Raw genomic sequence first — 14,428 nt, forward strand, 5'->3', positions numbered from 1 at the left:
TTCTCCTTTATTTACTTTTCAGTATGCATTCACAGATTTTTTTTATTTAATAGGTTATAATCCATTTCTGTCATTATTAATTTTGCTTCTAATACTGTCCCAGATTTGACCAGTGGAATTAACTTCAAAGAGTTGGCCAGGGGATCCCTGGGTGGCTCAGCAGTTTAGCGCCTGCCTTCCTCCAGAGATACTCTGATGTGGGATCAAGTCCCACATCAGGCTCCTGCATGGAGCCTGCTTCTCCCTGCCTGTGTCTCTGCCTCTCTCTCTCTGCCTCTCTCTCTCTCTCATGAATAAATAAAATCCTAAAAAAAAAAAAAAAAAAAAGAGTTGGCCAGCGGAAGCACCTAATTTTTTTTCTTTTTTTTGACACAACAGTGTATTCTAAGGTCATCTTCAGACATCTCCTTTACCAACCCCATAATTAGCCAATTCTCCAAGGGGTCCCAAATCTAGGTATGTTTTTAAGATTGTCCAGTAGAGGAGCTACTGAGTGTGAGAGATAAAAATATTGGGTAACTTTACAAATTTGGATTTGAACACCTGTAAGGACAGAGTTGGCATCAACTGAGATTAGCAAGCCTGCAAGTAGAACAGGTATGTATATGTTCTAGAGGAGGAGAGATCAGGTATTATTCACTTTAGGAAAAGTTAATTTGAAACATCAAATAAACATCCAAAGAGATGTCAAATGGGCAGTTAGATATGAGCCTGGTGCCCAGGCTAAAGATATAAATTCAGGAATCTTTTTTTTTTTTTAAATTTTTTTATTTATTTATGATAGTCACAGAGAGAGAGAGAGAGAGAGAGAGAGGCAGAGACATAGGCAGAGGGAGAAGCAGGCTCCATGCACCGGGAGCCCGACGTGGGATTCAATCCTGGGTCTCCAGGATCGCGCCCTGGGCCAAAGGCAGGCGCTAAACCACTGCGCCACCCAGGGATCCCTAAATTCAGGAATCTCTGACATATTGACGGTATTAACTGAATAAGATCACCAAGAGGATGAGCACACACACACTGCAAAAGACCAAGTACTAGGTAAGAGGCCTCTTCAATTAAAAGATAAGGAATCAACAAAGAAGACAAAACAGGAATTTCTAGTGAGGAAGAAGGAAAGCCAAGAGAGACTGAAGTCCCATCATGCAGGTGAAAAAAAGACAAGGAAGAGTTATCAGCTGAGTTAAATGCTGCTGAAAAGTCAAGGGAGACAACAGGAAACTGCCCACTGGCTTTAGTGTGGCTGAGTACAAACGTATGCTCAAAAAAGATCTCAACCAAGTATTATTTGGTTAAACAAGTATTTATTTACTGACTGAATGAATGAACTTGGAGGTCTTTGGTGACCTTAACAAAAACAGTTTTGGTGGAGTGAATGGGGGGAAATCCTAACTGAAGTGGTTTTGAAAGATGGCAGGAGATAAATTAAATACACTATCAAGAACTCTTCTGAGGAATTTTGTTGCAAAAGGAAGAGAAATGGAGCTCCAACTGGCTGGGAAGTAAGACACAGGTTTTGTTATATTTTTTTATGATAGGAACAACAGTGGTGCCTGGGGGGTGCAGTTGGTTAAGCAATCAACTCTTGGTTTCTGCTATGGTCACTATCTCAGGGTTGAGATCGAGCCTCATGTTGGGCTCCACACTCAGCATGAAGTGTGCTTCATATTCTCTCTCCCTCTCCCTCTGCTCCTCCTGCTTGTGCACTGGTGCACTTGCTCTCTCAAAATAAATAAAGGAATAAATTTTTTTAAAGACAGGAGAAAACAAAAGCACGTTTTTGTATGTAATAATCCAATACAGAGGGAAAAGCTGGCATAAGAGAGGGGAAACTTAACAACAACAAAAACAAAAAAAACACAACAAAAAAAAAAAGAGAGGGGAAACTTCCTAAACCAATGTCCTTGAGCAGGTGAGAGAACGATAAGTATTAAATTATATATATTAAAAGATCACATAAATTCCCAGCAACTTGTTCTAATCATAGGAAAGTGTCATACACAATCCCTGCCTTAAGTGCCTTGGAATAACTAACCACCCGTTTGAAACCTGTTAGTTTTGCTAGGAAAATCATTTCAGATTTGTACTTCATAATCTTTGCATATTGTGGTTGAGTGTACAAACCTCCACTGCATTTATTTTTCTAAATTGTTAAAGCATATTAGTCCCTTACCTTAAAAAAATCTATTATGATATCTAGGTCACTTTTTAGTTGTACAAAAATAACTCAATTACTTGCAACCTAGAATTCAGAGATGCAAGATGACAATATCTAACAAAAGATTAGGCCAAGGATTTTTACTGTGGGTGAGGCTGATTCTTCACTTTGCTTAATTTGATTACAAAAATACCAGTATTATTTTAGTGCTACCATAGAAGCATATAAATATTTATTCATAACTCTTATGCAATTCTACTTTTTGCTGGTTTTTCCTGCAACTGTCTGCTAGTGGTAATGTTATAGAAATGGGCAATTCACATTTTAAAAAGGACTTGATTAAACATGTCTTCTAATTTTAATTTCTTAGATGGCTTAAGATTCATCTCCTAAGTGTTCTGAACAACTTATTTTTTTTTTCTAGTTTGGGTTTTTTTGATGACTTCTTCCTATTCCCCATTTACCTTCCTCCCAGCCTCAATAAATAAGAGTCTTACTGAATTACAAGATTAGAAAAACAATAAAAATAAAAACTTCTTATTATAAATTTTATTTATAATCTCAATTGAAGAATGAGAGGACTGTAAATTTGTTAATGTTTCCCAGGTGGCTATGATATGCTGTACTTCCTGTCCTCTCCCATCATTGTTAAAAACACTAGCTTTAGGAAAAAAAATTTTTCCCTTTATATAACTATAAATAATTTTTCAAGCAATGTTTTTCAAAGTAATGTGCATATGAATCATCTGGAAATCTTGTTCAAATGAGAATTTTGATTAAATAAGTTGTGTGGGACCTGGGTTTTTGCATTTCTTACAAACTTACAGGTGATGCTAGTTCTCCTGTGTGCAGATGTTTGAGGAGCAAGGTTCTATAGAAGAGTCACATTTTCATTTGTTGTGAGATTGTTTATTCTTTGGAGATAGAATGGTAAAGCAAGTTTTCAGTTACTCATCAATGCTTTATATACTCTGTTGATTAAACCTAGGCAGACTCTCTTGTTTTCAGAAATATCCCATCCGTGATCCCTGGGTGGCTCCGTGGTTTAGTGCCTGCATTTGGCCCAGGGCGTGATCCTGGGGTCCTGGGATCGAGTCCTGCATCGGGCTCCCAGCATGGAGCCTGCTTCTCCCTCTGCCTATGTCTCTGCCTCTCTGTCTCTATGTCTTTCATAAATAAATAAATAAAATATTTTAAAAGAAAAAGAAATATCCCATCCTTGCTCACTGCCTGGAAGTATATATATAAAAAGTAAGACAAAGATGGGATGTCTAGGTGGCTCAGGAGTTGGGTGGCTGCCTTCTGCTCGGGTCATGATCCTGGCATCCAGGATTAAGTCCCACATCCGGGTCCTGCGAAGAGCCTTTTTCTCCCTCTGCCTATGTCTCTCCCCTCTTCTCTCTCTGTCTCTCTAATGAATAAATAAATAAATCTTTAAAAAAATAAATAAATAAAACAGGGATCCCTGGGTGGCGCAGCGGTTTGGCGCCTGCCTTTGGCCCAGGGCGCGATCCTGGAGACCCGGGATCGAGTCCCACGTCGGGCTCCCGGTGCATGGAGCCTGCTTCTCCCTCTGCCTGTGTCTCTGCCTCTCTCTCTCTCTCTGTGTGACTATCATAAATAAAAATAAAAAAAAATAAAAAAAAATAAAAATAAAAATAAAAATAAATAAATAAATAAATAAAACAAAGCAAATTGTCCTAGTACAGTGAACTTCAAATATCTGTTGTTTGGAATTATTTACATCACTGCTCCCTTATACCAACCTAGAAAATGGCAAGCTAATATAGGTAATCAAATCCATTTACTTAAGAAAGATAAAATTTAGATCATATCTATTATTGCATAACAATGAACAATTTACTTTAAAAATAAAGGCCATAATATAAAGGAAGATAACTGAATAAAGTATATTTCTTCAAGAGTTTATTTTTTTCCTCAAATTTTTCTGGAATTGTTTGAAAATGAAATCTTAGGACCTATAGCAATATTTACAAACTAAAATTGATTTATAAGATATCCGGCCTCTTCTCAAAATTAATAATGGGTAGTAGTAATTCTACATTATGTTTGTTTAAACCAAATGGGAAAAAATTGCAATAAACTTTTGAAAATAATTATATAAATTTACCTGCTCCTGGATGTTTAGAAATTATAGCTCTAGCCAACACTGTGCCTAGTAGTTTTGAAACTGAAATCCGCACATCATAATTGGAACCTTCAAAGGACTTAAAACACAGTGTGGCCACACTATCCAGGTCTGTACTCCACATAAAGATGGCCTCTTTTTGAAGTTCAAGGAGACACTATTTAATTGAAAAAACAGACATTAATGAAAAACAAAATCTAAATGTCAGGTTCAGATCCATAGAAGTTGTAGAAATTATCAAGATCTAACAAAAGAATACAAATCCAAAGTATCTAAACAATGACAGCAAGGACAACAGATGAATACTTACAAATAGTCATAAAAACTATACTATATAAAACAACATGTCAGCAGAGGGTGGGAAGAGAACCCATTCTAACTCAGTAGGCTAAGAAAAATGTCTTTGAACCAATTTGTTGGCTACGAGCAACTGTGACAATAATTACAACATAAACAACTTTACTGTATTATCTAACCAACTGTATTAGGAAGCCATGATCATTCTGCTGAAGATCATAAGACAAGATCACTATATCCATAGAGGACTAAACTGCCTTATTTTGATTGTTTCCTAGCTTGCAAAAAATGCATATTAAAAAGAAATTAAAACATCAAAATCTAAATCCTAGACTTAAAAAAAAGGGCAACATGATAAAAACAAATCACTTTGAAATAACACAAACTTTACATGTAAATTTTAGTTTACAAAACCAATGAAAGGAAGCACAGTAGAGTAAAAAGAATACTTAGAATTTAGTAACCTAAATCCCCCACCCTTCAACAATGTGTTGTGAACTACTTGGAGAACCTTGGGAAATTCATTTAACTCTCTGGACCTCAGTTTCTTTATATGCTACAATAAGAGAGCCCCAGCTGACTACCAAGGTTGTAGCTTGAAGGTCATGTAGCTGTTAACAGTGTTTTCACAGGGATAAACTAATTTAATCTTCTTTATATATATTTTGAGAAATTCTGCTTATTAGACCATTTTACCTTTGCAGCAGCACAACGAACAGCCATGGATCTATCTGTTAAGCAGGATTTAGCAGCTTTATAAACATCCCTGTGGCAAGGTGTAGCAGCAGCTCCTAATCCATTCAATATATTTTGCAGACTCAGCATAATCTCATATCGCCCTTGAGACTACCAGAAAGGAAAAATTTATTTAGAAAAAAAATTAACCGTGAAAAGTAGCATTAAGCATCAAAATTTCTCTTATATATTACTGAAATTTTCGATATCTGTTCACACTAACCAACCCATCTGACATCAGGAAACTTTAACAGCTATTATTTTATGAAGTGTTTACTAATTGAAAAGTGTTATGTGTATATATTATATTTTAACACAATATAAAGAGTTGATGTGAAGATTAAATGAAATTACATGAAAAGTCCTAACACAAAGCTTGCATGTTGTTAAGCATTCAATAAACAGTTGCTATTAATGAGGTAACACAGTAAAGAGTTCAGGGATTGCCACTTAGCTAGGTGACCTTGGGCAAAATTGTTTATCTGTTAAATGGACATATTTACCTCATAGGTTGTTGTGAAGACCAAACAAATTACTGCATGTAAAATGCTTAGAATAATGCCTGACATATAGTAAATGCTCAACAGACTTTACAGCCATTTAATACTTCATTATTTATTGGGCCAAGTAGTTTAACTCAGAGGACAAAAGTCTGGGACCAAATCTGCCTCTGACCTTAGCATCTGTGTAAAATAATAATAATAATTAATAATAATAATAATAATAATAATGTTATTCGCAGTTATTTCTCCAGCTATAAAATGAGAATAAGATGAACCTCTTAGAGCTAGTGTGAGAAAAGTAAAAAGGCCTTATGGGGAAAACATTCACCACAGTGCCCGGCACACAGTAGATACTCAAAAAATAGTAGCTGCTTCTATTACTGATATTTTAGTAAATGCCCCAGCTGATTTCTATATCCCAGGAAGTCAAGGCCACTAAAGATAACTAAAGCTAGGTGAAGACAAAGATCAAGTATGATTTTCATAGATAAATTAATATTATTAATTTATCTTTGTCCAGAGGAGCATAACACACTAACTATAGGTGACATAACAAACTGGATCCTTTGTTGAAACTTCTGAACTTTTTATCCCAACTTTATGTTGTCTGTTACTGAAGGGTGTGAATCAAAGTTAGGATCCCTTTGTTACCTTCAACATTTTGCAGTACCTGATCAACAAAGTCGTAAAGATAAAAAATAGCAAGAAATAAAATCCTCAGCAATAACTTTAAAATTTCTGAGAACTACAGATTAACCCTGTTAACCATGGGGCCTAAAAAGATTATAGCTTAACTAACGAAGTTAAGTGGAAAAACAGTTCAAAGTGGCCATTCCTCAGCAGATGAAAGTTCTTATAAACATTTCCTTTTGAATAAAACCAGATTTACAGATGTTAACAAATCTCTTCTGATGAATCACTTTCTTCAATCTTTCAGCAAACCTGCTTAGAAGTGTCTCCTGAGTAGATTCAATCACCAATTCTTTTTGTTATGGACTTCACTTCTTAAACTTCTTGAATAAGCTATGATTTTTTTTTTCAAGTTTCAGATATTTATTATTCAGTGTAAACCCCAACACAATACACCAACATGATTTCGTGCATTTAGAGGGGAAATACTTCCTGGATAAGTGGAAAATTGTGTGGATGGCTTCTGGAAGACCTTCATTCTAAGCAGCTTTATAGTGAAACATTTCATTTAGAAGTCTGGACCTTCTTTCTTCAGTTTGCTATAATCTACATTCACTGAGTAGAACTTGTATTGATCATTGGGACCCAGTTTGTTCCAAGGTTCTGGGTTATTCTTCCTATCCCAACTAACATCAGGATTGAACAATGCCAAGCGCAACACATAGAGTGCTGCTCCAGTACCTCCTGCCCCAATAAATATGAAGAGGGGGATCAAGCTCGGATGCTTCTTGGCCTGACCGATGATCTGGCGTAACATGGTTGTGGCAGAGGTCTCCCGCGCAGGAGAAGGAAAAGCCGAGTGGCCGCAAGGCCCGGAACTAAGTAATGCCTCCACAGAGGAGGAACGGACGTCCAGCTATGATTTTTTTTAAAGATTTTATTTTTTTTATATAATCTCTAAACCCAGTATAGGTCTTAAACCCACAACCAAGAGCTGCATGTTCTACTCACTGAGCCAGCTAGGCACCCCAAATCAGTTACATTCTTCTCAAAATTTAGCATGTTTTATATCTGAACTTTCAAATTTTTTACCCCGGTACATTAAAAAAAAGGTGGGGTGCCTGGTGATATAGCCAGTTGGGCACCCGACTCTTGGTTTTGGCTCAGGTCGTGATCTGAGAGTCTTGAGAGTAAGCCCTGAGTGGGGCTCCTTGCCCAGTGTGGAGTTTGCTTGGAGTTTCTCTCTCCCTCCCTCTCTGCTCCTCTCCACTGCATGAGTTCTCTTTTACAAATTATCTCAGAGCTGTCTTCTAGACTTCTTTTCTAGGTAAGATTAGAACAAGAACTGGTATTTTGTTTTTATATTTAAAGGTGCTGAGTGATCCTTTTTTTTCTTTTTAAAGATTTTATTTATTTATTCATGAGAAACACAGAGAGAGAGGCAAAGACACAGGCAGAGAGAGAAGCAGGCTCCATGCAGGGAGCCCGATGTGGGACTTGATCCCGGGTCTCCAGGATCAGGCCCTGGGCTGAAGGCAGGCGCTAAACCGCTGAGCCACCCGAGCTGCCCTGAGTGATCCTTAAATATTAGGGAGCGACCACAGATTTAAAAATTTTTGATAAACAAACATACAAATACTTTAATTTCAAAAATGACTGGTGAAACTAGTTGGCAAGATATGACTATCTTAGAAGTCAAATGAAGAGACAATTACAAAAACAAAGAGTATTCCATAGTGGTTAATGATCACAAGTCAATAAGGCTAAGGCGGAGAATATATTCCCCTGGCAACTAAAAGGTCAACAAGATCCTGGTCATACTTATATTCTCCATGCTTTTCCCCAACCTGGTTATATTCCTTACTCCTCTCTGACACTGGCGGAATACTAATCCATCCATCAGGCACCCAAATAGTTATCAACTATGTATCTGAATCATTGTGGACAAGCAACTGATGTAGTACTAGTATTAGGGGAAAAGGTGATGTGAGAGGAAGAAGCAGGGATAGGTCTACCAGAGAAATACCTTAGCTTTTTGCCTATTTGCCTATTTGGATTTACCTAAAATCACAAATTACATTATTGATTTTCTAATAAAGATTTAATATACAAAATACATATGTGCATCTCCTAGAAATATTTAATCTATGGATATATTTATATACATACCCATGTACCTTACCATAGGCAAAACACTTTCACTGGCTCAAGGAACCATAAAACCTGTAAAATACTATCTTTTTATTCTTTTTTGTATGTAATAAAAATTACAGTTTATCTTTTTATTCTTTGGATGAACTTGTGCTTACTCACCTCTGCACTCTTCATAGCTTTAAGGATATTCCCCACTGTATCAGTAAAGGTGTTAACCAGTATTCTACCCAACTTCTTGTATAAGGAACCCAAACATACCACGGCAGCCCTGAAACATTTAAATTAGATATTAGTCATGAGTGAAAAAACAGCAATAAAAAAATCTCAGCCCATTATACTATTTAATTTTAAAGGATAAAACTGCCCATATTCTATTCCATTGTTAAATCCTAAGGCATGATGCTTACATGAATATCAAATAATTACACTTTCAAGAACAGTAAGGAGAAAAATGTATTTTCAAGTAATCGAAACCTCCATTCCCTCAAACTTTACAAACTAATTTTTCATAAAACTGACCTTCATATATTAGTCAAAGATAATCTTAAAGATACAAGATAAGAAAAACAGGAAATAATGTCCTTTTCAAATCTGAAGTCTGAAAACTTCATGGTAAAATACATTGTTGTAAGCTAAAAATTAGATCAACAAAAATTTCTGTAAAATTACTATTGTGGAACCATACATTTATGGAAAACTACTCTCTCTAAAATAACAGATGAAATAATGAACAGAATCCTATGGAGAAAGTAAATAAGCTACTCTTTTTAGGAGCTCAGAAGAGTATTTTTCTATATGGTATTTATTAATTTTTACTACTGAGAACCAGGAAGTTAAAAGAACACCCAAAATGTGAAGCATTCAAAATATCTTTTTGTTAAACACTCAACTAAGATTCTTTTTGTATGTATCTTTAAAATATGTTTTAATAGAAGACATATATTTGTTTCAGGTGTACAACATAGTGATTTGACAATTATAAACATTAAAAACTGCTCACTACAGTTAGTGTAGTTATCATTTGTCACTATACAATATGATTACAATATTACTGGCGATATTTCCTATGCTGTACTTTTCATCCCCTTGACTTACTTGCTTTTATAACTAGAAGTCTGTATCTCTTTAGTTCAACTTACAGTTTCGTGGGAAGATAACTTGGAGAATCATCCTTGCTACGAATAAGATCATTACATTTATCGATTGTCTCGTAAACAGAGAATGTGTCCCCGATACTATAAAGAACGCCTAGATTCTTAGCAAGGAGTTTGCGGGTAGGAGGCCCTGGGGAGCTGTTCAACAAAGACAGGAGCTGTTCAACAAGAGCCTTCTGTTTCTCCTTTACATCACTCTAGAAAGGAAGTAACAAAAATACAATTCAAAGTCCACATAATTACATGTAATCTTCTAATATAATGTTTCTTTAATAGTTTTTTAAGAATTAAAAACTCCAGAAAAATGCATTCATTTTGACTAAAAATTACAAATAAGTTGGTGGTATAGTTATTACAACGACACAAGGTAGTTTTTTGCCCTGTGGATAGCTTCAAAAAATAATCTCTGGGCCACAATATACCAGTCTCTGTGAAGAAACACAAGGCTTCTATTTCTTCTGTATCTTTCTTCTGTTGAAAGGTAGAGCAAATTTGTATTTTAACTGGAGGTTCTTTGTTATATATCTGTATAAATAAGCAGTAACTGGGGTGCCTGGGTGGCTCAGTGGTTGAGCATCTGCCTTCGGCTCAAGGCGTAATCCCAGGGTCCCGGGATCGAACTCTGCATTGGGCTCCCTGCAGCAAGCCTGTTTCTCCCTCTGCCTGTGTATCTGCCTCTCTCTTTGTGTCTCTCATGAATAAATAAAATAAAATAAAATCTTAAAAAAAAAAACCAGCAATCTATAATCCATCATGAGTCAACCTTATGATGAATGATTCTGTTACTCAGATCTTTTTCTGAGTTTAGTGCAATTTTCTTTTTGCAAGCTTATACACCTAAATGCCAGCAATGTTACTCTATTTTGTTTATTTTCTGAAAAAAGGAATATACAATATCATTACAATAGTAACAGTATTCAGGTGCTCACTAAGGCATAAGCTTCCACAATGAAGTACTTGTTAGTATATGGGTTTTTGTCTTGTTAAATTCCAAATGTCCATGAGTAGTGTCTTTGCACCACTTTTGCATGACATATGGTATTGTTATTATGGAGGAAAATATCTTCACTTTTAGTAGGAGACATACATGGAAGTATCTAGGTGCAATATCACTTCATATGGCTCAATAAATCAGTCAATCAAATATGGTAAAATGTTAACTGCTAAACGTAGGTAAAAAGTATGAGTGATTTGTTTTCTTTTTTTGGAAACTATTTCATAAGCTTAAGAGTGAATATGTTTACTAAAAGACTTTTTAAATTCAAATTCTCCCTAAAGGGACGCCTGGGCGGCTTAGCGGTTTAGCACCTGCCTTCAGCCCAGGCCCTGGATAAAGTCCCTGCATTGGGCTTCCTGTATGGAGCCTGCTTCTCTCTCTACCTATGTCTCTGCCTTTCTTTTCTGTGTCTCTCATGAATAAATAAGTAAAATCTTTAAAAAAAAAAAAAAATTCTCCCTGAAAAGCTCAGAACTTTTTAAAAGCAAAACTTCCATTACAATATTTAGCAACATATTACACAAGGGCTTCAATGCATATGAAAGTGAAGAAGATAATGAAAATGAAATCTAATAGAATGTGGTTTATAGTTTATATTTTTATACATTTTTTAAAGTAATATAAAAAATATTGGCTGATTTCTTCCTGCTTTAAAAAAATGTTTTTAATCCTTTATTTATTTATCTGAGAGAGAGAGAGAGACAGGGAGAGAGAGCACAAATGAGGAGATAGAGAAACAGGATCCCCACTGTACAGGGACACTCAACATGGGGCTTGATTCCAGGACCCTGGGATCATAACCTGAGCCAAAGGTAGACACATAACCGACTGAGCAACCCAGGCACCCCCTTTTTCCTACTTTTTGAAAGCACAAACTTCTTGTAATATTTCATTATAAACTCTTAATAAGGCCTAGCATTTGAAAGCTAATTTGGTTTATTCTGAACAGAACGAGATAAGCAAACCAAAGGACCTAAACATTATCTGGCACTTAAAAAAAGTTTTTGCAATTTTACCCACCTTGCTCGTTGCTAGCAAGAGCTTCTCCAAATATCTCAACCAATCGAAAATAAACTCTGCCTTCTGAACTTCACCTAGTTGATTGTATGCTTCTTCATTCAGCAGTAAGCTATGAGCTAATTCCATTCCTTGCAGAAAATTCTCCTAGCTGGTCACAATTCTTCTCGTTAAACTTCAGTCAATATACCTAAGAAAAAAGTCTGTAATAGAGAAAAAGAACAAATTTTACAAGGAAGGCAAATGTAAAACCAGAAATCTTCCACAGAAAGCACAAAGCATAATTAAATTGGAGATTTTAAAAAATAACAGCTCTAGGGTGAAACTGGGAAATCCAATACTAAACTCTTAACAGTGACACAAAATCCACTTTTGAATTCCTTTTTTTAAAGATTGTATTTATTTATTCATGACAGACATAGGCAGAGGGAGAAGCAGGCTCCATGCAGGAAGCCCGATGTGGGACTTGATCCCGGGACTCCAGGATCATGCCCTGAGCCACACAGGCATCCCGTTGAACTCCTTTTTTTAGAGAGCAGACAGACAAAGCAGAAAAACATTAGACATTCATATGTAATAACTTGCTAAACAGAAGGGACATTCCATTAAAATTTTGAAAATCTTTAGGTTAGGTTATTCAAGCATTAGGCTTTCCATTTTCTTTGTAGGATATATATCATGTTACTAAAAATGAGTCATGGGTACATATCAACAAATGACCAAATATCCAGACCTCCTACTAAAATTCTATAAAACCTGACCTCTCCCTGGGTACATATCCCAGTCATTTACCTGAAGACTGAAATGGAAGGAATTATTCCCATTAGCATCTGATCCCCCAGCCTAATAAAGACACTGCCTGTAGCTTGAGGCTAGGAGTTTTAGGAAAAAGTTTCATCTCAACCAGAATAGTCTTATCTCTGTAAGCCTTGTGAAAGACAAGTCCTGTTTTTGAAGGTACTTATATGGATATTGTCTAGGGGTAGTAGCAATAAAGATTCTAACTGCTATGACTCAGCTCCAAAGCAGCTTTTACTTCTGCTTTTGCAAATAATAAAAAAAAGAGATTTTGTTTTGTTTTGTTTTTTTAAATTCATGAGTATATCCCGAGCATACACTTTCCAGAACATAAATAACATGTAACCGTATACACACACACATTTATAAGATGACATTGTGATTATGGATTTTATTTAGGAGAAGCATACTCAAGTTTATAGTAGCAAAGCAACAAATGTACAACTCATTTTTGAATCATTAAGTGAATAAATCAGCTATAAAATATGGCAAAATATTAACAGCTGTATGTAGACAGTGGGAGTATGAATGGTCATTTTACTATTCTTGGCTTTTTCTGTATTTTTCCAACAATAAAAAGTTGGAAAAATTATTTAATAAACTCAGAAACACACAAGCAGGGATGCCTGGCTGGCTCAGTGGTAGAGTATGAGGCTCTTGATCTTGTGGTACTGAGTCTGAGCCCACACATTGGGTTTAGAGTTTATGTTAAAAATTTTTTTTTAATTAGAAGGGAAGAGCTTAAGAAAAAAACACACACACTGGCTTAAGAAATAAATCATCACTATTACCTATAAGAGAGACAACTATCATCAAGAACCTTAAACAGGGAAGACACTATATATAATAGATGGGTACTCCTATTCACTAATGTATCAAAAATAAATTTGATAAATTATAAAACTCCCAACTAAACAGAAACAGGTAATTAGAACTGTATGAAAATATAGAGATTGCTACAGGTAATTAAACTAAAAGATTTTAAATATATAGCTCATATTCCCCTAAATAAATCTCAATCTTTTATAGAGAAGCCAGTAAGTAACGATGTATTAGAAAATCAGATGGAAGACCTAGGGAAGGCTTTTCTTTCATTCATTCATTTTTTTTTCTCCCAGAGTTTGCTGGTATAAAATTACCCACAGTGTCAGATCATAATTAATATAAATCTGAAAACAGTCTATTTTTTTTTTAAGATTTTATTTATTTATTCATGAGAGACACAAAGGGGGTGGGGCAGAGACACAGGCAGAGGGAGAAGCAGGCTCCATGCAGGGAGCCCAATGTGGGACTCGATCCTGGGTCTCCAGGATTGTCCCCTGGGCCGAAGGCAGATGCCCAACTGCTGAGCCACCCAGGCATCCCAACAGTCTCCTTCTAGATGTAATCACAAACTGGTACCCTGTTAGCCAAAGTTAGCCTGCAACATATTGAAGGGAAGGTGACTTACCAACATGTAAACATAAGATTTTACATGAAAATCTGGGTCCATATCCCCATACAGCAACAAATGACTAAATCTAAGGGAGGACTCTCCAGCAGGCCACAGCTGCCACCTGGCCTGCCTCATTCATTTACATTATCTGACATTTCTTCAGGTATTTAACTTTTCAACTCCTTCTCTTTATCTTGCTTGTGTCCCTCTTGCTTGGCCCAATATTCTGGTATGATGCTGCCCCAGAAGTCAAAAGGCAGCTTTTACCCATCCACACCCACCAAATCTATATGCTGCTTTAGCCATCTGGATTGTTCCCTTTCAGTGAGTCTCGCCTATCTGCTTAATACTATTATGACCTGGTACTGATAGTCCTCAAAAAAAAAAAAAAAAAAAAAAGAGAG

General features: G+C 36.0%; 2 protein-coding genes across 35 annotated transcripts in view; both read right to left on the reverse strand.

Moving 5' to 3' along the window:
* The window catches only part of HEATR5A (HEAT repeat containing 5A), a 111,664-nt gene that overhangs the window by 85,145 nt on the left and 12,091 nt on the right, over positions 1–14,428 (reverse strand). For all 34 annotated transcript variants that reach the window (XM_026007670.2, XM_072761335.1, XM_072761326.1 and 31 more), the window contains exons 2-6: positions 11,795–11,994; positions 9,763–9,974; positions 8,783–8,891; positions 5,298–5,447; positions 4,287–4,461 (exon numbers count right to left, since the gene is read on the reverse strand). In XM_026007670.2, coding sequence (XP_025863455.1) covers positions 4,287–4,461; positions 5,298–5,447; positions 8,783–8,891; positions 9,763–9,974; positions 11,795–11,920 — 772 coding nt within the window. In that variant the 5' untranslated portion in view covers positions 11,921–11,994. The remainder of the gene's footprint in view (positions 1–4,286; positions 4,462–5,297; positions 5,448–8,782; positions 8,892–9,762; positions 9,975–11,794; positions 11,995–14,428) is intronic.
* Positions 6,869–7,378, reverse strand: LOC112926594 (cytochrome c oxidase subunit NDUFA4). The gene has a single exon (XM_026007676.2). It carries the CDS (start codon positions 7,284–7,286, stop codon positions 7,038–7,040), a length of 249 nt encoding a protein of 82 aa, XP_025863461.1. The 5' UTR covers positions 7,287–7,378; the 3' UTR covers positions 6,869–7,037.

The sequence above is a fragment of the Vulpes vulpes genome, chromosome 6, assembly GCF_048418805.1.
Source record: "Vulpes vulpes isolate BD-2025 chromosome 6, VulVul3, whole genome shotgun sequence".
In the NCBI taxonomy this organism is placed as follows: Eukaryota; Metazoa; Chordata; class Mammalia; order Carnivora; family Canidae; genus Vulpes; species Vulpes vulpes.

Coding starts and splice junctions, on each gene's coding strand:
- LOC112926594 (XM_026007676.2), bottom strand. CDS start 7,286: ATGTTACGCCAGATCATCGGTCAGGCCAAGAAGCATCCGAGCTTGATC.